The following is a 24,690-nucleotide window of genomic DNA, read 5'->3' as shown; positions in this document are numbered from 1 at the left end:
ATCCTATTGTGCTTTCAGGGTGACTCCGTAAGATCAGTATTCTCTACTCTTTAAATTATGATTCTTTTCTTCTCTCATCCTAGTAGATATATCTTTGGGAAGCAGAAAGTGTTTTCCAATAAGTATTCCAACCATTTCTCTAAATCATAATTTTTATAAAACTTCATACAAAAGAATTTTCACCATCTGCAACAAAGTCAAAAGTTACTTATCAAGGTCTAATGATCTACTTGGTACCACAGTCAAGAAAATGCAGGAAAAAAAGACAAGAAGAAACAAAAGAGAGAAAGAAAGAAGAAAGCAAATTGTCTATGTGGCCAGCATCAAAAAGATCATGGAATTTTAGAAAAACAGGTCACATGATTACAATTCTGAGTAAGCTGGAGTAATCATATTCCACACCTCTTCTATCCTACTGAATGTGACTAAAAACCTGAACAAAATGCACTGAATAGCTATCTAAGGACTCTGAAAAGGAAACATCAGTGGGTAGACTGGAGAAGAAGGCAGAATTTAAAGTACCACTGAATTGGTGGTGACGTTCCACTGGGCTGAACTCAAGTCAGTCTGAATACACAAGTGGACACTGGATGCAGAGAGAGTTCTAGAAGAATCTCTCTAGCTCTGGCTCAAAGAGTGGGAAAGATGATTCCTAATGCTCAGAGAGTGGAGAAAATTCTCCAGTTTTTGCTTACTTGTTTCCTTTCTTTGTTCTCTTGGGTCCCAGTTCCCAAGTCATCTTGTAGCAATGGGCAGGAGAGATGGTAGCAGCAGCTATAGCAGTAGCAACATGGGCCAGCAGGCACCTGAGACTCTAGGTAAAGGAAACTTTCTCAATGGAGAAGCTGTGGTCTCAAGAGAGTGGGGAGATCATCCATGGTTCCTTTTTTTTTTTAATCAGAGGGTAATTACATTATAATATTGTGACGGTTTTGCCATATATCAACATGAATTGGCCATAGGTATACATATGTCCCCTCCCTCTTGAACCCCCCCAACCCCCTCCCACCCTGCTAGGCTGTCACAGAGCACTGGCTCTGGGTTCCCTGCATCATACATCAAACTCCCACTGGCTATCTATTTCACATGTGGTAATGTATATGTTTTAATGCTGTTCTCTTAAATCATCCCTCTGTCTCCTTCCCCAACTGTGTCCAAGTCTGTTCTTTGTGTTTTTCCTTTGCTGCCCTGCAAATAGGTTCATTAGTACCATCTTTCTAGATTCCATATATATTCATTAATATACGGTATTTGTCTTTCTCTTTCTGACTTACTTACTTCACTCTGTATAACAGGCTCTAGGTTCATCCACCTCATTAGAACTGACTCAAATGAGTTCCTTTTTATAGCTGGTTAATATTCCATTAAATATTCCATTAAAATTCTTCAGGCTTCAGCAATACGGCAACCGTGAACTTCCAGATGTTCAAGCTGGTTTTAGAAAAGGCAGAGGAACCAGAGATCAAATTGCCAACATCCGCCAGATCATTGAAAAAGCAAGAGCGTTCCAGAAAAACATCTATTTCTGCTTTATTGACTATGCCAAAGGCTTTGACTGTGTGGATCACAATAAACTGTGGAAAATTCTGAAAGAGATGGGAATACCAGACCACCTGATCTGCCTCTTGAGAAACCTGTATACAGGTCAGGAAGCAACAGTTAGAACTGGACATGGAACAACAGACTGGTTCCAAATAGGAAAAGGAGTACATCAAGGCTGTATATTGTCACCCTGATTTTTTAAGTTATATGCAGAGTACATCATGAGAAACGCTGGGCTGAATGAAGCTCAAGCTGGAATCAAGATTTCCGGGAGAAATATCAATAACCTCAGATATGCAGATGACACTACCCTTATGGCAGAAAGTGCAGAAGAACTAAAGAGCCTCTTGATGAAAGTGAAACAGGAGAGTGAAAAAGTTGGCTTAAAGCTCAACATTCAGAAAACTAAGATCATGGCATTCGGTCCCATCAGTTCATGGCAAATAGACGTGGAAACAGTGGCTGACTTTATTTTTCTGGGCTCCAAAATCACTGCAGATGGTGACTGCAGCCATGAAATTAAAAGACACTTACTCCTTGGAAGGAAAGTTATGACCAACCTAGATAGCATATTAAAAAGCAGAGACATTACTTTGCCAACAAAGGTCCATCTAGTCAAGGCTATGGTTTTTCCAGTGGTCATGTATGGATGTGAGAGTTGGACTATAAAGAAAGCTGAGCGCTGAAGAATTGATGTTTTTGAACTGTGGTGTTGGAGAAGACTCTTGAGAGTCCCTTGGACTGCAAGGAGATCCAACCAGTCCATCCTAAAGGAGATCAGTCCTGGGTGTTCATTGGAAGGACTGATGTTGAAGCTGAAACTCCAATACTTTGGCCACCTGATGCGAAGAGCTGACTCATTTGAAAGGACCCTGATGCTGGGAAAGATTGAGGGCAGGAGGAGAAGGGGACGACAGAAGATGAGATAGTTGAATGGCATCACTGACTCGATGGACATGGGTTTGGTGGACTCTGGGAGTTGGTGATGGACGGGGAGGCCTGGGGTGCTGCAGTTCATGGGGTTGCAAAGAGTCGGACACAACTGAGCGACTGAACTGAATATTCCATTGTGTATATGTACCACAATTTCCTTATCCATTCATCTGTCAATGGACATCTACGTTGCTTCCATGTCCCAGCTATTGTAAATAGTGCTGCAATGAACATTGGGGTACATGTGTCTTTTTCAATTATGGCTTCCTCAGTACCTGCCCAATAGTGAGATTGCTGGGTCATATTTGTCCTGTCTTTCCCTAACTTGGTTTATTTTTTCCTACTGCTCAGGAGCCTACAGGACAAGATCAAAAGGTCTAATATTCAAGGTATCTGAGTTCAAGAAGGAGAAAAGAAAGAGTGCAGTGGGATGCAGGTAAAGTGGTGCTTACAGGGAAATTTATAGCATTGGACACTCATATTAGGAAAAAGAAAAGGTCTCAAAACAATAATCTCAGCTTCTACCTTAACAAATTAGATAAAGAATAATAAAATAAAGCCAAGGGAAGAAGGAATAATAAACATAAAAGGAGAAATCAATAAAACAACACAATACAGAATAGAGAAAAATTAATCAAATGAGAAGTTGAAAATATTCCTTTGAAAATATTCATATAATTGATAGAACTCTGCCAAGACTGACAAAGCAATTACTAATATCAGGAATAAAGCAGGGGATATCACTTCAGATACTGTGTACAACACTACACATAACTTTAACAACCTGGATGAAGTAGACCAATTCCTCAAAAATTACAAACTACTAAGACTCACCCAGGATGAAATCAATAACCTGAATAGTCTCCAAGATATTAAAGAAATTAAATTTGTAGTTAAAGTTTCTAGGTCCAGATGATTTCGCTGGTGAATTCTACTAAATATTTATAGAAGAAATAATATCAATTCTATGGAATCTATTCCAAAAAGTAGATGAGGAGAAAACATGTCCAAATAGATTTTATGAGGCCAGCATTAAGCTGATGCCAAAACCAGGCAAGGAAATCACAAGAAAATAAAACTACAGGACAATATCTGTCATCAGCATAGATGCAAAAGTCCCCAAAGTGATATTAACAGACAAAACCCAGCAATACATAAAAAGAATAATATACCAGTATCAAGTGACATATATACTGGGAATGTAAGGCTGGCTAAATATTTTTAAAAATCAATAAAAAAAAAACAATGTAATCTACCACATTAACAGACTAAAGAAGAAAATTCACATGATCATATAATTGACACAGAAAAAACATTGGTCGAAAAAAAGCTAGAAAATGAATTTAAAAAAATAACCAGTTCTAAAATAGCTCCAGAAAACAAAATACTTAAGTATAGTTAACCTTTAAACAACATGGTTCACAGTTTGAACTGTGCAGGTCCACTTATGCAGATTTTTTTTTCAATAAATATATGGTCAGCCCTCTCCACCTGCAGGTTCTGCATTGTCTGATTCAACCAACTCCATCTCATGTACTCTGTTTCTGACTTGTGGTTGGTTGAATCCATGGATATAGATTCTGCAAATATGGAGGGCGTACTATAGGACCTGAGCATCTGTGGATTTTGGTATCAACAGCAGGCCCTAGAAACTAATCTCACACAGATACCAAGGGATGACTGTATATTAAATTAAAAAAGTACCAGATCTATATGCAGAAAACCTCAAAATGCTAATTAAAGAAATAAAATAGGATCTATATGAATGGAAAGATAATTCTGTTGGTGGAATAGAAGATTCAAAATGGTAAGGATGCCAATTCACCCCAAATTGATTAATAGATTTAATATAATTCCAATCAGAATTCCAGCAAGCTTTTTAGGTCGATGGAGGCAAGCTTATTCTAAAGTTTATATGGAATGTATAACCATAACCATTTTGAAAAAGAAGAATAAATCTGGAAGAAGCACACTACCCATTTTAAGACTATTTACAAAGCTACAATAATCAAAATAACATGACATTATTGAAGGAATAGGCACAAAGATCAATGGACCAGAATAAAGAAGAAAACAGATCAGCAAAAAACCTGCCAATTAATTATTTTAAAAAGTGCAAAGGAAATTCAATAGAGTTTATTATATGCCAAGTATACCTCAAAAAATGGACCTCCCAGGAGGTGCAATGGTCAAGAACCTGCCTGCCAATGCGGGAAACGCCAGAGACACGGGCTCAATCCCTGGGTTCGAGAGATCCCTTGGAGAAGGACATGGCCACCCACTCCAGTATTCTTGCCTGGGAAATCCCATGGACAGAGGAGCATGGTGGGCTACAATCCATGGGCTTGCAAAGAATCAGACATAACTGAGCATGCACCTAATGCACCTATACCTCAATAAAGCTGTTATTTTTTTTTTTTTAAGAACAACCGTTATTCACTTTTTTTTAATATTAGGGATTTCAGGAATGTTAAGTACATGAAGCAGGCCTTTGGGATTCATGGAAATAAAAAATTATTTGGGTTACTGCAGCTGTTCTTCCTAGCTTCTTTATCCAAATTTAGAAACTAGATGAAAAAAATATTCTGTCACTTACTCCTCATGTAATAAGTGTCCTTACTAAGCATTCAGCATTTAACATTAGGTCATGGAGAAAAAAATAACATGAAAATATAAAATAATCCATTTCAGATTACAAATGAATTCAAAGAAAAACTTAAGGTCAAAGCAAATCTCTTAGGTATTGATAGTACCAAGGAACAACTAAAGCCCTTTGTTATCGGGCACAAATGATGCAAGTTCCTTGAAATGAAAGGACATAAGGACACTTGAGGGCAGAAAAAGTAGGCATTGAGAGATTTTTTAGGGAGACCTAAAAACCAGGCTGGCTTGGAAAAGCATGGTGGGAGACACCCACGTCCACTTGACTTACAGTAAATGACCTGTCTCAAATTGCTAGTGGCTAGTGGTTACCTAACAGTCATGGCCAGCAATTTGTGGGTGTCTGTCACATAAAGTCCAGTGAGGGAGAGAGAGAAAATAGCTAGTCAGCCCTCTACAAGGAAGAGAATGTGAGCAAGTTGTTTTTTGGGAGTTATAACCATAACTTATATATGCACAGTACATCACAGATTACTTCCGTAGGAGAGCAGGTGGCATTGTTCACAGTTGGCAGATGCAAGCAAAAACCATGCTGGTCAAGTTCATCCAGCTAGTAGGTGGATAAAGATGTTAAGCATCTTTTCACATACTTTCTTTGCTGAAGTGTCTGTTAAAATATTTTGCCCACTCTTTAAATTGGGTTACTTGTTATTATTTAATTTAGAGAACTCTTTATATATTCTGGATAAAAATTCAGCTACATCTTTTGCAAGTATGTTCTCCAGTCTGTGGCTTGTCTTTTCATTCTCTTAACTGTGTCTTTCAAAGAACAGAAGTTTTAAATCTGAATGAAATACTTTTTTTTTTTTCAATTTTATAGATTATGTTTTTGGTATCATAACTAAGACAGCTTTGTATAACTGAAGCTCACAAAGATTTCCTCTCATATTATCATCATGAAGTTTTACAGTTGTAGGTTTTATATGTGGCCTTCCCAAATGGCTCATTGGCAAAGAATCTGCTTGTCAATGCATGAGACACAGGAGACTCAGGTTTGATCCCTGGGTCGTAGATCCCCTGGAGAAGGGAATGGCCACCCACTGCAGTATTCTTGCCTGAGAAATCCCAGGGACAAAGAAGTCTGACAGGCTACAGTCCATGGGGTCGCAAAGAGTCGGACATGACTAAGTGAACACACCCACACAGTTTTTATATTTAAGTCTATGATTTATTTTGAGTTACCTTTTCTGTAATAAAATCTGCCTTTGATGAAAGTAAGAGAGAAGTACTAGGGAATAAACAACAGAAACAATTCTAGTACCAGTCAGCATTGGGGAAAACCTTGGATTTTCCCAGGACTACAGATTTACTCATTTCTATGGATTGCAGTGAATCTGGGCTTGCCACCTTCTGTAGCTAAACAGTCTAACACATTTATATAGCATTTATATATAAATGTGGGGTCTAGCATTTAATCAGAATGCACCCAGCAAACATCCTAGGAAATTAAGCTCACATTTCCAATATGTTCTTCCAGACCAGCCCTACAGTGGATTGCTTGTATAGTTGGCCAGCAACAATTCCTCCCACCCTGCACATGTATACCACTCTTGCCATCTTAAGAGGTGGAGTCCATCTACTACCACCACCACCCTCAAAGTATGCTTGCTTTGCAATTTGCTCTGATGGATAGAATGTGACAGAAGTGATATGCCTAGGCCTTCAGTGCCCTGACAGCTTTGACTTTCATCCCCTGGGAAACCATCTACATGTTCAAAAGTACATTTACTCTGCTGGGTAGAAAGACAACATGAGGGAAAGAGAAAGAATACAGAGAATAGGAGACTGCAAAGAGGTAGAGAGGCCCCACCATCCCAGATGAAGTGCAAGACATGGGAGGGGAACCATCTTGGATTCACCAGCCCCCTAGGAGCTGCCCCAGCCAACACCATGTTGAGCAGAGCTGAGCCATTCCCACTGAGCCCTGCCCCCATCGCAAAGCAGGAGCAAATAAATGGTGGTTGCTCTTTTAAGCCAGTAAGTTTTAGGATGGCTTCTTACACAGCAATAGCTAGCTGAAACACTCCTCAAGCTTCCTCCTAAAAGTGTGAATTACAGTTCACTTTCTAAGCTAGACAGCTCTATTTGGCAGGAATCAATTCACCAGTAGAAAGAACTCTGAATCTCGGGTTAAGTTCCAGCTGAGCCATTGTTCATGTGAATGTCCCCAGAAGACTCTAAGGTAAGGTGCAGGTGGTTCATTTGGGAGGCCTCCCAGAAGGCATAATTGTAATGATGGACTGGGGAAGAGAGGGTAGGGAGGAAATGCAATAAATGGACCACTTGCTGGGCAACTGTGGCTCCATACTACTAAGGACCTTTCTTTCCTCTCTTACACCCAAACCTCAGCTTTATGTAATTTCTTTCCCCATTAAGGCTGCTCTTCAACTTTATTTCATCATAGAAAAAATAATAATAATAGTGGTAACATGGGGAGCTGGTAATGAAAAAGTATCAGATCTGTATACAGACCATGACTCCTGCCAGGCACGAGACCTCAGAGATGGCCTTGCTTCTACAGCTCTTCATCTGAGAGAATGCTCCATCCTCCATTCAAACTCTTTTGTGCAAGACTCCCAAAGGGCAACTTTAGGAGAGTTGATGGTATCTGGGGTCCCCAGGCACTCTGCCTTGAATTAGCAGAGACAATTAAGACAGCATGTGGCTTGTGCAATTTTAATTGTGACCATATTCTCACAGCTAACAAAAAGAAGTTAAAAGGATAACTTTATAAATGAAGGCATTACTCTCATCCAAGGGAAAAATATCTTTTTTTCCAGTTAGGTCTCCTATTGTTTAATTTTGGACCCATTGCCTAAAGCTGGGAAAGAGAAAAGACAGGCACTTAACTCTGAAGAGATTAGCACAAAGCAGAGGCCCTCCACAAATGCCAGCCCCAGTTCCCACCAAGGGCATTCCTGAAGCCCTGTTGGCACACAACACAGACAGAACCAAAAAAGGTCTGGCCTATAAAGTAAAACCAGACAGTGGAACAACAGCAACAGCCTATGGTCTTCCAAAGGCTCAACTGTTCTCCACAGAGGTCAACACAGAGAAAATCCAAGAAAGGAGGGAGGCTGCAGCAAGCCCTTCAGCAGAAGGTTCCAGATAAAGGTAGTGACTGAGGGAGACTCTGAGGTGGATTCAAGTTCTCCCTTGCTCCAGATTCACCTCAGGCGGCCATCAAATCGCCTCTGTCTCCAGGCAAGAGGTGATTCTATTTCTTTACAATTCTGTTCAGAAGGCAAATCCACATCAAGAACCCGCCCATCCACATCAGCTAATGAGGTCCTGAGGCCTCACCTCATTTTAAACAAAGACACAGCCAAGACTTGGGCAAGAGGACTCGGAGATTCCTCTCACCTCACCCTCAAGCCTCACTGTCGCTGCGATTTTCAAACTTAAGTGACAACACAACATTTACAAACTCTCTGACAGCAAAGAATGAACAGTGTTCACCTGAAGGCCCAAGGTTGTGACACCACTAACCCTGACAGCAAAAGAGAAAGTTCTAGAACAAGAAGGGGAGAGCTGAGCCTTGAGAAGGAATGCACAGCTGCCCTGGACTAAGAGACATCTCTTCAGATCTGAAAGCTTCCTGAGGCTTTTTATGGACAGAAAGAGGGCCACTCACTGTGGACAAGGGCACCAGCAAAAGCCACTTGGACCTGACTGGCTGGTTTGGGATTTGCATGAGGAAATTCTGCAGAAGAAGAAGAATATTCTGAAAGCAGACAATGTTTAGAGGAGGAGAGAGATATATCCCAAAGGCTGTTCCCAGCTTTCTTCACATTTTAACACACAAAAACATTTCAAAGAACACATTTGCAACAACCAAACACTGGTGGCCTTCAGCTGGAGGAAACTTCTCAAGTATGCACACAGCTGCCTCGCATGCCAGATGTGAGGCAGATGGTGTTACCCAAAGGTGTTTTTCCTTTTCCCCTTGAGCCTGAAGTGGTCACTGTCACCAGTAAATGCTTCAGGCAATTCAATGCCATCTTCCCAAAGGTCCTGTCCTGAAACCCAAAATGCATTTTCCTTGAAAAACAACAAATAGAAACACTAGTCTATTGAGAGGGGCTTCCCAGGTGGTGCTAGTGGTAAAGGATCCACCTACCAATGCAGGAGCTGTAAGAAGCATGGGTTCAATCCCTGAGTCGGGAAGATCCCCTGGAGGAGGCCATGGCAACCTACTCCAATATGTTTGCCTGGGAAATCCTATGGACAGAGGAGCCTGGCGGGCTACAGTCTGTGGGGTTGCAAAGAGTTGGACACTACTGAAGCGATTTAGCATGCGGTCTATTGAGATGCTGTGAGAAAATAACTTGGAAATGTCCACACAAGTGGTTCTCACACCTGAGTGAGCATCAGAAGCACCTGGAGGGTTGTTACAACAAGGTTGCTGGGCCCACCTTCCCCTACATCCAGCTTCTGATTCAACAGTTCTGGGATGGGGCCTGAGAATTTAAGCATCTAGTAAGTTCGCAGGTGCTGCTGCTACTGGTGGTCTGGGGAACACAACTTGAGATTCAGTGGTCCTCACTGTTTGTCTCTCCCATAGGGGAGCAATTACAGTAGCATATCATGACCCCGAGTAGTCCAGCAGTAAAGAAACTTTTGTTGTTGTTGTTCTTCAGTTGTTGTGTCTAACTCTGTGACCCCATGGACTGTAGCCTGCCAGGCTCCTCTGTCTATGGGATTTTCCAGGCAAGAATAGTGGAGTGGCTTGCCATTTCCTTCTCCAGGGGATCTTCCTGACCCAGGGCTCAAACCCAAGTCTCCTGCTTGGGAGGCAGATTTTTCACCACTGAGTCACCAGGAAAGCCCACTAAAGAAACCTACAGAACTTGTTTAAAATGCACTCCAGACAATATGTATGAATCTCTCTGGAAAGCAGTGCTTCGAAGAAGCCACTTTGGGAAAATTTCTACTGGGGATGGTCCTGACCAGCAGAAAGATCACAGGCTCCAGAGGGAAGAGCCACCGAAAAAGACAGATGTCCAAATCAAGGCCTTGGCAGTGAGCTGGGTAAGGGGTAGCAAAGGGCTTCGGGCCACACCCTGAGGCAGGATCCTGGCAGGGCAGGCGGTCTGGACAGCCCCGAGCCCGTGGTCCAGAAATGCTCACAGCATCCAGGAAGTCTGTCAGGAGGCAGCCAAGGCCAGACTGCCTCCAGCTTTGGATCAGGACACCAGGCCTTAAGAACTGGTGGAGAATATAACAGGGCCCTAGTTTGTGGAGACCAACAGGAGGTTACCAAGCCTCCCACAAAGAGAACGAGACAGCCGTTATCCATCAGATAAATGGGTACAGGGTGGGCTTCCCTGGTGGTCCAGTGGTTAAGAATCTGCCTGCCAGTGCAGGGGACACGGGTTCCATACCTGCTCTGGGAAGATCTCCCATGCCGCCGGGCAACTAAGCCTGTGCGCCACAACTACTAAGCCCGTGCTCCACAACAAGAGAAGTCACTGCAATGAGAAGCCCGTGCATTGAAACCAGACAATACCCGCTGATCACAACTAGAGAAAGCCTGCACAACAGCAACGAAGACCCAACACAGCCAAAAATAAATAAATAAATATTTTTAAAGTGTGTACAGGGCTAGTTACAGCATGCTAGCCTACATGGCTTAAAAGATCCCCTAACTAAGACCAAGATGAGTCCTGAGCTGAGCCTCGTGGTAAAGGAGCAGAAGCCCCCAACACCAAGGGATCTTGTTACAGGGAGGCTCTGACTTCACGGGTGTGATTGCTAGGCTTCTATAGAGCTCCGGGCCAGGGAGGTCTCAGGCTAGATTCTGAGTACCAAGACCCTAGTTGAGGGGTTGGCAAAGTTTTTATGTAAAGAGCCAGAGAATAATAATTACAGCTTTGTGGGCCATATGGTCTCTGTCACAGATACTCCACCCTACCACTTATCACCAAGTAGCCACAGACAACACCCAAACAAATGAGTGTGGCCGGGTTCCAGTGACACTGATAGACTGATAGTTGAATTTCATATAAATGTCACGTGTTACAAACTAGTCTTCTCCTTCTGATTTTTTTCAATCACTTGAAAATATAACCACCATTCTTAGCTCCCTGGTCCTACAAAACCAGGGGAGGGGAGTTGGGGTGGGACATGCTGTTTGGCCTGCCCAGATTTATCGGGTTGGCCAAAAAGTTCATTTGGGATTGTCACACGCTGTTACAGAAAACCCTGAATGAACTTTTTGGCCAACCTAAGAGTTTGCAGATGCCTGTCCTAGGTCCCCACTCCGGATCTGACAGAGCAGAACCCGCAGACGTAGGGGGTCAGGGAAACCTCATTTCATCAGACTGCCCCCAGTCACACCAACCTAGCCTGTCCAAACACCACTGCTGGGCTGGGAACCACTTACCCACTCAGAGCCCTGAAACCCTTTTAGTGCTGCTCACAGTTCAGTCTTCCTGACTTGCCCAGCTTGGGGGCTTTGGGGAGTGTGAGGGGCGGGGTGTGCTCTCTTGTCTTCCCCACTGGTGTCAATCTCTCCCACCCTCCAAGGGGCTGCCTGCTACTGAAGCCCAGTGCCATCCATTTCTGGCACAAAGATGTGGAGCCCCCGTGTCTTTAAGAGTGGATCAGCTGCAGAAATTCTCAATCCCAGGACAAGGTCTTGCCAGGGAGGCAGAGCCATCCTAATCAGACTCATGTAGCCGGCCTTTCTTCAAGAGCTGAAGTTATTTCTAAGCTGCAGCTGAGCTGCAGGGCAAAGACAGGCAAACACCCTGTAGCCATCACCCCATATGTGCTCTGCCGTGGCTGGCAATCAGGCCAGAAGGGAGCTGTGCTCCATGCAGGAGGACTTCAAAGGAGATGCAGTTGAGCCCCCCCCCCCCCACCGCCTGAAGGTTCGGGTTTGTTTTGAAGTTAGAAGTGGGAGCAGCCAAGGAAATGCTTATCTCAGGAATGTCGGGGACTTAGGGAAAGAAGTTAGAGGAGGCCATGAGGAAGGCCAAGCCCAGGAGAGAAGGGGGACGAGGAGAAGAGTGTTACTATGCAGCCCTTAGAAACAGACCCGCCACCCTGTCCTGGTCAAGGACTGAACTCACCCAGCAGACCCGGCCTTCTCAAACTTCACTGTGTAGAAGAATCCTCAGAGGGCTCTTGTTGAAATGCACATGCAGATTTAATAGGTCTCGGGTGGGGCCTGAGCTTCTGACTCGCTTTCTCTGCGAGTTTGCCTTTTTTAATAGATGCATGTTGTCAAAGTACATAGGGCCCGCAGCTTTGTCCCACCTGGAGCTGAGCTACTGACACCCAGGACTGCTGCATATATGGGCATTCAGGAAGTTGTCTACATCACAGCACCCACCTTCACACCCAACCAAAGACCAGGTGGGGTCTCAAACCGTGCTGCTCTCCATTCTTTATTTTTGTATGAGATTTATTTATTTATTTTATGGCTGCACCACATGGTTTGTGGGATCTTAGTTACCCAACCAGTGATCCAACTTGCACCCTTGAAAGCCCGGAATCTTAACTACTGGACGGCCACGAAATTCCCACCTTGCACTCTTTAAGTCTTGAGTCCTGGGCCTGCCTCTATCCTTTTCCTACTTAGCGCAAAATCTATCTCCTGATCAAGCTCTGTGCCAACTTGTGCCTAGACAGGGCATCTTTTTCTAACCTGCCCAAAGGTAACTTATGGACTATGCAATGCCCCACAGCCAGCAGTGAGAGTGTGGCAAGCACCCTTAGGTGACTCTTGCCAAGATGCTGCCAGTGGGCAGCACAAACACTGCTTTGTCACTCAACCCTTGAGTGGATGCTATTCATGAACTGAGCTATAATGATATCACTCAACCAAAAAGACTATAATCTCAAGAGTTGGTGTGTAAAAGGGTACAATCTCCTTGGGCAAAACAGTCTGGCAGGTCCTCAAATGGTTAAATGAGTTGCCATATGACCCTACCATTCCACTCCTAGGGATCTACTTAAGAGAAATGAACACATATGTCTGTACATGAATATTCACTGCAGCATTACTCATAATAATCAAAAAGTAGAAACAGCTCAAATGTCTATCAACTGATGAATGGATGAAATATGGTCTCTCCATACAATGGAATATAATTCAGCCATAAACAGGAGTCAAGAGCTGATACCTGCTCCAAAATGGATGAGGCCTGAAAAATATTATACTAAGCCAAAGAAGCCAGACACAAAAGGACAAATATTGTGTGATTTCATTTGTATAGAATGTTGACAAGAGAAAAATATATAGAGACAGAAAATACTTCAGTGGTTGCCTAGAGCTGTGGGGAAGAGGGTAGGAAGTGATGGTTAAGGGGTGTGGGATTTCTTTTAGGGGTAATGAAACATTCTAAAATTGTGATGGATACACAATTTTGAATACAAATCACTGAATTGGTTTACACGGGTAAATGATGTGGTATGTGAATTACATCACAAGAAAGCTGTTAAAAAATATCATGACCTGTCAGTTGGGGAGCTCAAGGCAAGTGGCAGAGAGAGGGAGACTTCGGGACCTCGACAAGCATGGGCAAGGACCAGCTTTAGGGCAGCAACTTCTCAGAACCCTTGAGTAACACCCAAGCAGCCTTGGGTGTGAGAGTCTCAGACTGCAGCCAAGTGTTGATACAAACAACCATGCAGAAATACATGAAGGTAGGGCTCTGGGAGTGCCCGGGGCACCACTGATCCCTGCCTGCCAATCCCTGGTGCTGGGCCAGTGCCTAACATGTGGCAGCCATTCAAAAACTGAATTAAGTTCCTGCCCATGGAGGAAAGGGAATCCTGGAGTCACTAGATTGAGTTCTAAGGCCAGCTCTGCTTCTCACTTCCCGTGTGACTCCAGACAAATTCCTTCCCCTCGCTGAACTTTAGAGGATCATCACTAAGACACGGGGAGTTCTGTCTCAGGCGCCCTCTTAGGCTGAGGTGCCACATGAATCAAGTGGCCCGTGTAGGGAACCTGGATGTGGGTGAGAAACTCCTGAGCCTCTAGACAGAGCTCGAGACACCCAACCAGTAGATCAGCCCTACTGAGACAACCCCCCACCCCCACCAAGGGCCAGGTTCCCTGGTCAGCCACGAGGACACAGAACGAACAAGACTCCAAGGCCTGCTCATGTGGCTGTGGGCATCGAGTCCATGAGTAGTTCCTGGTGAGACCGATTCTACTACTTTGGAAAGTTGAGTTAGACTCAAAGTGGAGACAGGATTTCAACACTGGATGTTTAAAGGAACTGAAGCCCTTGTCTGACAAATGCTGAGTCAGTGGCAACAAGTCTGTCAGAGTCCCTCTACAGAGCGGCCACCCTGGAGGCAGAGTCTCAGAAGATGGGGGATGTGGCCAGGCCACCACTTCCTCACCACTCCACCAGGGGCCTGCCAACACTCGGCTCAATTCTCACTTGCCCCGTGGCCCTCATTTAACCAGTGTTTTTGAACATTCTTGAATCCCTGGAGCTGGCAGGGTCATTAGCCCAGCCACCCACACGGCCAGCATCAGGCCAGAGGCCTCCAGAAGAGGGTCCAGGCTGTGCTGGCTACAGAACAGATAGAGAGGCTCATCCGACATAACTGGGCAGACGCCGCCAAGAGCCAGTGAGTGATAACAGAGGAATCAGCGCGGGCCCTGTCACCAAACAGGTCACTGTCAGAGGAGGGCAAAAGCAACAGGGCAAGGATCTTTCAAAGCCAAGGCTGAAAGTCTACCCCCAAATTCTATGTTTGGATCTGTCAGACTATTACTCATTTAAAAAAAAAAAGTTTTAAAACCAATACACTCAATTCACAACCCCAAACCTTTGGGATAATCCAGGGCACTACATCCAAACCCATTTATCTTCTCCCTGGAGAACAATGCATCAAGAGGCATGAAGTATGAGCTAAGGATTACGGGGCCGTGAATCACTCACCTCAGGAATGACAGCTCCAGAAGTTTCTGAGGCCAGAGTGCGCTGTGAGCCCATAAGACCCAGGTGCAACCAATTATCATCTCCAACAAGGTTTATCCTTAAATCTTTTATCTGAAGAACCCTGCTCCCTCCCTGCAAATTCCCTGGTGTTTCTAAGTCTCCTCGTGTCCTAAGGTGATTTGAGATGCAAGAGCCTCAGCAATTAACTATGCCCCTACATGTTGCCTGTCCAAATGGATCTTTGGTTCAGTCCTGCAAATTGCCTCTGCTATCTTGAATTTCTTTTTCTTTGAGGATTAGCAGCTTGGAAATTTTGCTTAAATCCTGCAGGGATATTTGAAATAGAATGTGTTGATTCCCTGTCACAATTACCTCAATCGTTCAATCAATCCACAAACAGCCACGAAAAGATTCTGCCCCAAGTCCCAGATACTGTGTTAAGTGAGGGCTACAGTAAGTTGTCAGCCCAGGCCTGAAGGTAATTACAACCTAGGATTATGACTGTTTTGTTTAGTGTCAATTTTTAAATGAGGAGAATGGGAAATTGTACCACTGGTTATAACCCAAGAGGCTACCCGATCATTGGTTCAAAGTTTCCCTACTCTGGCAATTTCATCTTCCTTTCTCTGTTGACTTCTGTGCCCATTAAGTGCACATACTTATATAGAATTCACAAAGCTATCTAGTAAGTTGTGGTTTTGATTTAGAATAGGGCCTTCTCCCCAGAAAAAGATCACTCACATAGATTTTTGTTTCCAATTTCAAAATGTTGTTAGAGAAGGAAGCCCAGAGACATCCTATGTTAACCTTCCTTGGGCCTGTAGGGTCAACACTATTGGCATCAGCATCACTCAACATCACTCTTTAATCCCCAGATCCAGGGTTCCTACATGGCTCCTCTCTGTGTTCCCATCTATGTTCTAACAGTTACCACCTTAGATAACTTGGTATCTATTTCACCATAAGACAGAGAGCTACTGACAGAAGGAATTCCCCATCTTCTCCATCCTGGTATCCTAGCATTCCATCCTTCTATGTCCACTTTAAAAGCAAAGTCTCTTGAGTAGAGCCCAGGTTCCATGAGAAGAAGGCAGAATTCAAACATCCAAGAGAAAGAGCCAGGCTTAAAAGACCCCAGAAACAATGGCCCATAAAATCTGACAGTCAAGAAATGACACAGTCAAGAACTGAGGGCTAACACAACATGGAAAATCAACTATACGCCAATAAAAAATAAAAAATGAAAAAAAGAACTGAGGGGGCTGGCTTGAGAAGTTCTCTATGAACTGGAACTCCAGTGAGGTGATTCTTCACACTGCTGTTTTCGAAATGAATCTTTAACCTGGGTATTGTTCATAACTTGGCTGCTACAATTTCAGACTATGGTACAACCTGGCAAGTGAACCTTCTGCTCTTGAAACGCACTTCAGTCTTCACTTTCAATTACTCATTTGAGTTGCATTCTCTGAAAGGGGAATTGATGCAGCACACACATTTGCGTTAACTAAGGAAACCATTCAACCACTTTGGAAGGGACTGTAGCAAAGTGGCCAACAAAAATAATAAATGCAAACTCCAGTCTGTGGCTGCAGTAAGTGTCTCGTCTTACAACCCCCAACAGAGAAGGTTTTTGCTCAAAAGGAGGGTGTTCACGGATTTAAAAAAGCCAACCTCTACAGCCAGCAAGGCATCATCTCTATGTATGGAGGTTAGCAGTGACACATGTACTGTTTGCCCACATGTTTCTTTTAGCTCCTCTGGCTAAATTCATCACTCGAATTGCAGGAAAACTATCAGGTGGCAAAGAACCCGTCTGCCAGTGCAAGAGACGTAAGAGACACAGGTTCGATCCCTGGCTTGGGAAGATCCCCTGGAGGAGGGCACGGCAACGCACTCCATATTCTTGCCTGGAGAATCCCATGGACAGAGGAGCCTGGTGTGCTACAGTCCATGGGGTTGCACAGACACGACTGAAATGACTTAGCACGCAAGCACACATTAACTCAATAAGCACAAATATATCCTGTTGGCTTCCAAGGTCGTGGCTAGGCTCCATGGGAAATACAGAGCACTAAGACAGAGTAGCGCCCGCTTTCACAGCCTCAGAATCTAGGAGAAGCGTAAAGGAATGCATAGCTCACTGTAATGTATGGTACATATGATAAATACCACAAGATATAGGAAACACTGCGGGTGTTTACAGGAAGGCAGGAGCTTCCTTATCAAAGGATCAAGGAAAAGTTTCACCCAAGTGGGAGTGTTGCTGGAAGATGGGCAGAATTTCGACAAATGGAGGCTTCAGGGAAATAACCAACAAGAAGAGGGAACATGGGACTCCAGGTCTATAAAAGCAGACAGTCAACTTTGGCTGGATTTTAGGAAGGAAGCCAGGAGAGAAGGACTGGAAAATTCAGCTGTGGGCAAACTGTAGAGTCCCCTATCAACAGCAGAGAACTTTCTAGCTAATTTAAGAGGACAGGGAGCAGCTGCTCTAGCTTTTTGAGTAAGAGAGCAATGTGATCAAAACAAGTGATAGTTACTTCAATTTTAAAAATTAGAAGTAAAATGAAGCAAAATTATATTTAAAAGAGATGTATCTGGCCAAAGAAAGTAGGATGAGTTGTTATATGAGACTAAAAGTGAGAATGTTCTAGAAATCACTGCAAAGCAAAGGGCAATATTTCAGTCTCTGTGTGAGGAAGGTTTGAAGACGGTGCTTTAGTGATGGGTTCTGGTGTCTCTTTCAGCTCACAAATCTACGAAACGAGTAGCAGTAATAGCAGGATCTGGAGAAAGGAATGGCAACTCACTCCAGTATTCTTGCCTGGAGAACTCCATGGACAAAAAAGCCATGAGGTCTCAAGAATTGGACATGGGCTTCCCCAGTGGTTCAGTGGTAAAGAATCCGCCTACAATGCAGGAGACGGGTTCTATCCCTGGGTCGGGAAGATCCCCCTGGAGAAGGAAATGGCAACCCACTCCAACATCCTTGCCTGGAGAATTCCATAGACAGAGGAGCCTGGTGGGCTACAGTTCATGGAGGTGCAAAAGAGTCGGACATGACTTAGCGACTAAACAACAACAGCAGCAGGATACTGTACTGACAGTGTTATCAATAAGAAAATGCCAGATGAAAAGGCCCTGCTTTTCCCAGAGTCGACTGAAAAAGTATTCACTACCTGAGAGTTATGTTTTATTCGGTGGGAATTTTTAGGACTTCAATCTGGGAGACAGCATCTCCAGTAACCCTGAGAGAACTGCTCTGAGGAGGTGAGGGGAGGAGCCAGGTTATGTAGAAGTTTTGCAACAAAGAGCAGGCAGGGACTTCCCAGGCGGTCCAGTGGCTAAGATTCCGTGCTCCCAACCTGAGCAGGCGGCTCAGGTTCCATCCCTGGTAGGGGAACTACGATCCTGCATGCTGCAACTAAGAGTTCTCACGGGGCATATAAATAAACGAAAATAAATATTAAAAACACCAAAGGATCAGGATGGGAAATACATGTAACTCCATGGCTGATTCATGTCAATGTATGACAAAACCCACTATAATACTGTAAAGTAATTAGCCTCCAACTAATAAAAATAAATGAAAAAAAAAAAAACACCAAAGGGCAGGTAGTCTGAACATCAAATGATTATCATTAATTAAAGAAAACTAGATAACCCAAGTTAGAAATTCAGCGCTTTTCTATCTATGGGAAGATGCAAGTCTGGGCTCACTGAAATCATTCCTTTGATATGCACCTCAGCTGTCTTGGGCCAGTATCCTGTGCTTCTCCATCCTGGGTTTCCTCAGGGTTCACTGTAGGGAATGGCTACAGTCAAGATGGCAGGAATTCTTTTCTTTCCTGAGTTTCCTCAGGGCTCACCGGCTCACACTGGAGGGCTGCAATCACTCATGGCTGTGACATCCATGTTTACTGTTAGGGCAGAAAATATGGCATTTCTCACTAGCATTCTCCTTTTGAATGCAGAGGAATTCTATCAGCTGATTACATGTTTTAAACCCAAATAGAAATTTCTAGCCTAACCCGCTCCCAATGAGACTTTAATTGTACACCCTGAGCCAGGTGTTCAGCTCCTAATACTTATCTCCAAATGCAGCATTTTAAAAGACTGCTCTAAAATAAAATAAAATAAAATAAAAGACTGCTCTGGCTGGTGAGGTCTGGTTTGGCTTTCAGCCATCTTCACTTTGTGTTCCTGGCTGGTGAAACCACACACTTGACCAGTTTTCAACAGGCGTCAGATTCATGGAGCCTTTCTTATTGGCCTCAGCGCTTGTTCTCTAGCTTCAGCCTTGCTTGCAAAAGGAGGTACACTGAACCTCAAAAATCTCAGATGTAAAGGAGGTTTCAAGAGGTCATTACAAACAGAATAAAATGGAAATGCAAAGCAAAACCACAAAGAGATACCTGTCAGAATGACTATTCTCCAAAAGACAAGAAAAACCAAGTGTTGGCAAGGATGTGGAGCAAAGGGAATCCTTATGTGCTATTGGTGAGAAAATAAATTGGTGCAGCCACTATGGAAAACAGCATGGAGGTTCCTCAAAAAAATACAACTACTATGTGTGCTCAGTTGCTAAGTTGTATCCGACTCTTTCTCGACCCCATGGACTGTAGCCCATCAGGCTCCTCTGTCCGTGGGCTTCTCCAGGCAAGAACACTGGAATGGGCTGTCATTTCCTTCTCCAGGGGATCTTCCCAACCCAGGGATTGAACCCCGCATCTCCTGTAGAGATGATTCTTTACAGTCTGAGCCACCAGGGCAGCCCATCCCTAAGTTTATTGCCATGAAAATTAAATTATATAAATTTACATTTAGAGAAAGGGCTTCTCTGGTGGCTCAGAATGGATAAAGAAGATGTGGTATATACACACAATGGAACATTATCCAGCCAGAAAAAAAGAATGGCAAGCTGCCATTTGTGACAACATGGGTGGACCTTGAGGGCATTTTGCTAAGTGAAGTCAGTCAGGCAGAGAAAGACAAATACCATGATCTCACATATCTGTGAGATACCTCACAGATATGTGAGATATCTCACACATATACATCTAAAAAAATGAAACAAAACCTAAGCTCATAGATACATAGAACAGATTCGTGTTGGCCAGAGGGGAAGGGGAGTGAGGAGTAGATGCAATGGGTGAAGGCGATCAAAATGTATAAACTTCCAGCTTTAAATTAGTCATGGGATGAAACGTATAGCATGGTATGTGTGTGTGTTACTTACCCAGTCTTTGTGACCCCATGGACTGCAGCCTGCCAGGCTCCTCTGTCCATGCACTTCTCCAGGCAAGAATACTGGAGTGGGTAGCCATTCCCTCCTCCAGGGCATCTTCCCAACCCGGATTGAACCTGGGTCTCCTGCATTGCAGGCAGATTCTTTACTATCTGAGTCACCAGGGAATGACTATCATTAATAATATTGTATTGAGAGTAGATCTTAAAAGTTCTCATCACAAGAAAAAAAATTTTTGTAACTATGTACAGTGATGCATGGTAACTAGACTTACTGTGGCCACCATTGTGCAGAGTGTACAAATATCAAATCACTATGCTGTACACCCAAAACTAATGTTATATGTCAATCACACATCAATAAAAGCAAAAACAAAGAACAGACTAAGAATCCTATCTTACAGACATACAAACACAATCCAGTATAGACAATTTTGTTGTGAACTTTCCATATACTTCATGTGGGTTTTTATAAACACCGCATCTTGGTAGGCTACAAAAATCAGAGAGCCAGAAAAGCTGCATCAAATTCAAAGATGGAAGAACTCCAGAGACCTTCTAGGAGTGGGACTGGGAATGATTTTCTCTCTCTGACAGTTTCCCTATTAAATCTCAGATGGTTATACAATAGGGGGAGAAGTGCTGATGGGGCCTTCTCAATCCCCATCTCCCTCTTTCAGAGATTCCTGATTCCAGGCCTCTTACCAGAGACACAATGCCCACTTGCTAAGAGACTGCCTCTGAAATGATCTTCAAAATCTGTCACTCAGCACTTAGGGTGAACTTGGCTGACATGACTTGCCTTGGGCCCCACAGGCCTAGAGAGTCTCCCCTCCCCAGACTTCCAAAACCTCTGGCTTGGACTGAAATCTGCTCCTTTGGAATCATCAGCCCCAGCGGAGAACATTTCCTGAAAGATCCCATTGGGATGTGCCAAGTTGGGGGCAGCCTGCAGGCTGGTGCTGGAGGGAGGAGCCGGGCCAACCAGGGCCAGTTCCCAAAAGTAGTGAGCGCCCAAGCTGGAAACCCATGACTCTGTGGGTGGCTGGGCTCTGGCAGCAAGCTATGCAGTAGAAGGAAGGAGAGTGGAGGGCAGGGTGAGAGAGGGGAGGAAGGTCAGATGGAAAAAGACGAGAGGCCCCTTGGCTAACTAAGAAAGGCTCCACCAGATGCACAGGCAGCTTAGAGATGCCTCCCAATTTAGCAGGAAAAGCCACCTCTAACTTCTCAACTTTTCCCCCTGTTCCCTGTGCAGTGTGGGCTTCTCCCTCCCCTCTAGTTTCATATTAACCTGATTACCGCTTTGGAGGGTTGGGGGGGGGATGAATTCACATGGGGGACAGGGGAATGGCACTTGCCAGGCACAGAGGATAAAGTCTCCTTTCCACTTCGCCCTGAATCAGTTGCTACCAAACAGCTGAAAAATTTACAAAGAGTCAGCTGGAAACAAAAGTTCCTGATTATCACTTCACACGTTGGAGTCACTCACTCATGAGTGGATGCGCAGGGAATATCTAGCAGCCAGCCCTTCATCTCCCCAGCATGCTATCTGGGAACCCTCCCCCTCCAACCTTCACCCACAGCTCTGTAGGTTCGCTTTTCAGACCCCAAATTTAAACTGCCCACAGTATTGAAAGTAAAGCCAGATATGTGCCGACCCCATAGCCCACATCACCCACTTTCCCATTAACACTAAATTAAAATGCGTCCATGGATTTTTTCTCTCCAGGGCGACACGGGTGCATCCACGTTTCCCAGCTCCCCTGAAGCTCTTTGCATTTCCAAAGAAGGTTTTGTCAACACCAGGAGAGCCCTAATAAACACCTGGGTCCCCTTAGATGCTACAGACCACGCCTTCCAGAAATCAGAAGCCCCACCCCCTGTTTAGCAGAGCCCGCGTGCTAACCAAGCGCTTGCCACATGTCACCACTCTCAGCTGGCACCTCTCTCCCAGCGGTGCAGACTTTCTCGGAATCCCCAGCAGGGGGGGTTGGGGGATGCGGGAGAGGCCCCGCCTGCGCCGTCCACGAGAGTCCTTCTACGACTCGTGCCCTGCAGCCCCAGAGGGTGGCCTGGGACCTCGAGTGGGAGGGGGTAGGTGCTCCTTCCAGGACAAGCTGTCAGCCCCCTGGGTCCCAGCCGCGAGCATCCGCAGGAGAGGCAACTCCTGGGGGTGAGAAAGTAGCCTGCGGCCAAACGTCTCTTAGTCGCCTCTAGCGCCTACGTGGGTTTGACTGACCCCCTGGAACTCCGGGCGCAGAGGGTCCGTTGGCTCCCGGCGACCGCCTGACAATCGGCTCTCCCTTCCCGATGCCCGGACGCTAGCCCCGCTCCGCGTCCCCCCATCCCGGGGCGGCGAAAGACGAAGTCGGCGCAAACAAAGGGCGCCTCGCACCACCCTCCGGCCAAGCCGGGGATGGGGGTGGTCCCCGGCACCCTGCTGGGGAGGCTAGCCCGCCCCTGGCCCTACCTGGGAAGCCGCGGCTCGGCGGGACTTGTAGCAGCAGAGGCAACAGCAGCAGCAGCGCGGGCCGGAGTGCGGGGCTCCCCATGGCGCGCCGGCGCTGCGCTCCGCTCAGCTGCGCGGCGCGCGTCCCGGGGGCGGGAGGAGATCGACCGGACCGAGGGACTGCGCCGCGGGCCGGCGGAGGCCGAACTTAAAAACTCCTCCTCTCGCCTGTCTCCCGCCCCCAGCCAACCCTCCTTCCTCCGCCTCCCCCGAGCGCTGGCGCGGCTGGGGCTCCGACCCACCCCCTCCTTTTGTGCCAGCTCTTCTTCTGGAGCGGGGCTGACACCTCCACCCCCTCTCCGGGGTGCCGGAGCGCGCCAGGGGCGTGCCCTAGTAAACCGAACCATCCCAAAGTATCTGTGGGTTTCCCAGTTTGCGCCCTTTCACTCCAAATACACACACCGGTTGCCCGACCCCCCTCCCAGATCCCGGGCCCCTAGCACCATGTCATCTATGCAGAGCTGCGTGAGTCGCAGGCAAAGAGAAGAGACAACCGCGACAGGTTATTATGGCCAAGTTCGCGCGTTTGACCCTCCTGATCACGCCCCAAGTTTGCTGTTATTATGCCCACCCTCTCCGAAAAGAAACACCGCTTAGAAACCTGCCGGGGTTCAGGGTTACGGACAGAGCGGAGATTAGAACTTAGGTGTGTGGTTGCGCCGGCGCCAACGTCCGTGTTATGGCTTTTTGGTTTCTCTTCAGCGAAGGAATGAATCAACTGTTGGCCCGGGTGCGTGCCGGCTGCCCTGCGGTTTGGGATGAGGCTTGAGGTACTCTTTCCAAGGTTGGCTGATGGGCGAGCACAAGGCCCAGAAAGTTCCCCGTCTCACCCACAGCCTGGGAATTCAGCTGTTGTAGTTCCCTTGGAATCAGAGTTCCCCATTTCCTGGATTGTTCGCACCCCTAGGACACCACGATCAGCCTGGAGCCTCCACCCTGTGGGTTGGCGTCAGGATAGGGTTTCTCGGTTGCCTGCAGGACGGATCTGGTTTCTTCTTCGAGGCTCTCTCTCTCTCTCTCTCTCTCTTTTTTTTTTTTTTTGTAAACACCTAAGGCAGGGACCTCGCCCCTTTTCCTGCCAGAAGATCTTAGCTAAGACAGATTCCAACTAGGGCTGCTGCATTCAGTTGTGCCATGCGCACTGAGCAAAAGTCCTGGAGGAAGCGGCAAGGGTGCTAACATCCAGCCGCCTCTGGGGTCACGGAGCCCTGTACCATGGCAGAGGCCATGTTCATTGTGGAAAGGCAGCTTTCTCCTCGCCTCAGCAGTCTGGTCTGTTAGCTAGATGAAAGGCCCTGGGAATATCCATCCAGAAGGTTTTCAATTTTTTTAATCTAGATGCTTGCTCTTTTCCCATTTCTCACAAAACACTCTGCCTTGAACTTCCATCTTATCCTCTCTGGTGCCTGGGAGCCTTCTCTCCATCACTTCTGCCTCCTCATGGAGCCAACAACCCTTCAGTAACCCTCTGATCACAAGATAATGAGGGTGGTCAGGCTCTTCCTGGGCCTCCATCTCATCAGACTCTCCAGGGAGTGGTTCTCAATCCTGTCCACCCAAGGAGAGAAACCTTAGGGGAGCTTCATGGAAATACCCTATCTGGGCTCCACCCCAGCCAGACCAATGAATCTTTAGGGATGTGGCCTGGCCTTTGAGCAGATGGATCATCCCCTTGCCCTCATGCTCCAGTGGTGCAGGTTTTAGAATGGGATAAATTCTAAGTCAAGAATTCTCAGCCCAAGTGCTACTGCCATTTGTGGCTGGACCATTCTTGGTTGGGGAGGGTGCCTGCTCTGCGTACTGAAGGATGTTGTAGTTGCATTCCTGGCCTCTGTGCCCGAGAATAAGTAGCAGGCCCTCAATTTTTCTCTGTTGTGACAATCAACA

The 24,690-nt window shown here is 45.6% G+C and overlaps 1 protein-coding gene across 2 annotated transcripts in view; it reads right to left on the bottom strand.

The window, feature by feature from the left end:
* The window catches only part of SRPX (sushi repeat containing protein X-linked), a 142,683-nt gene extending 119,775 nt beyond the window's left edge, over nucleotides 1–22,908 (bottom strand). For both annotated transcript variants that reach the window (XM_061135929.1, XM_061135930.1), the window contains exon 1: nucleotides 22,765–22,908. In XM_061135929.1, the coding sequence (XP_060991912.1) occupies nucleotides 22,765–22,846 (82 nt within the window). In that variant the 5' untranslated portion in view covers nucleotides 22,847–22,908. The remainder of the gene's footprint in view (nucleotides 1–22,764) is intronic.
* Nucleotides 22,909–24,690: the final 1,782 nt, after the last annotated feature.

Source organism: Dama dama, chromosome X (genome assembly GCF_033118175.1).
Source record: "Dama dama isolate Ldn47 chromosome X, ASM3311817v1, whole genome shotgun sequence".
In the NCBI taxonomy this organism is placed as follows: Eukaryota; Metazoa; Chordata; class Mammalia; order Artiodactyla; family Cervidae; genus Dama; species Dama dama.
Note: the sequence above shows the minus strand (reverse complement) of the source record. Positions and strands in the feature narration are given on the sequence as shown.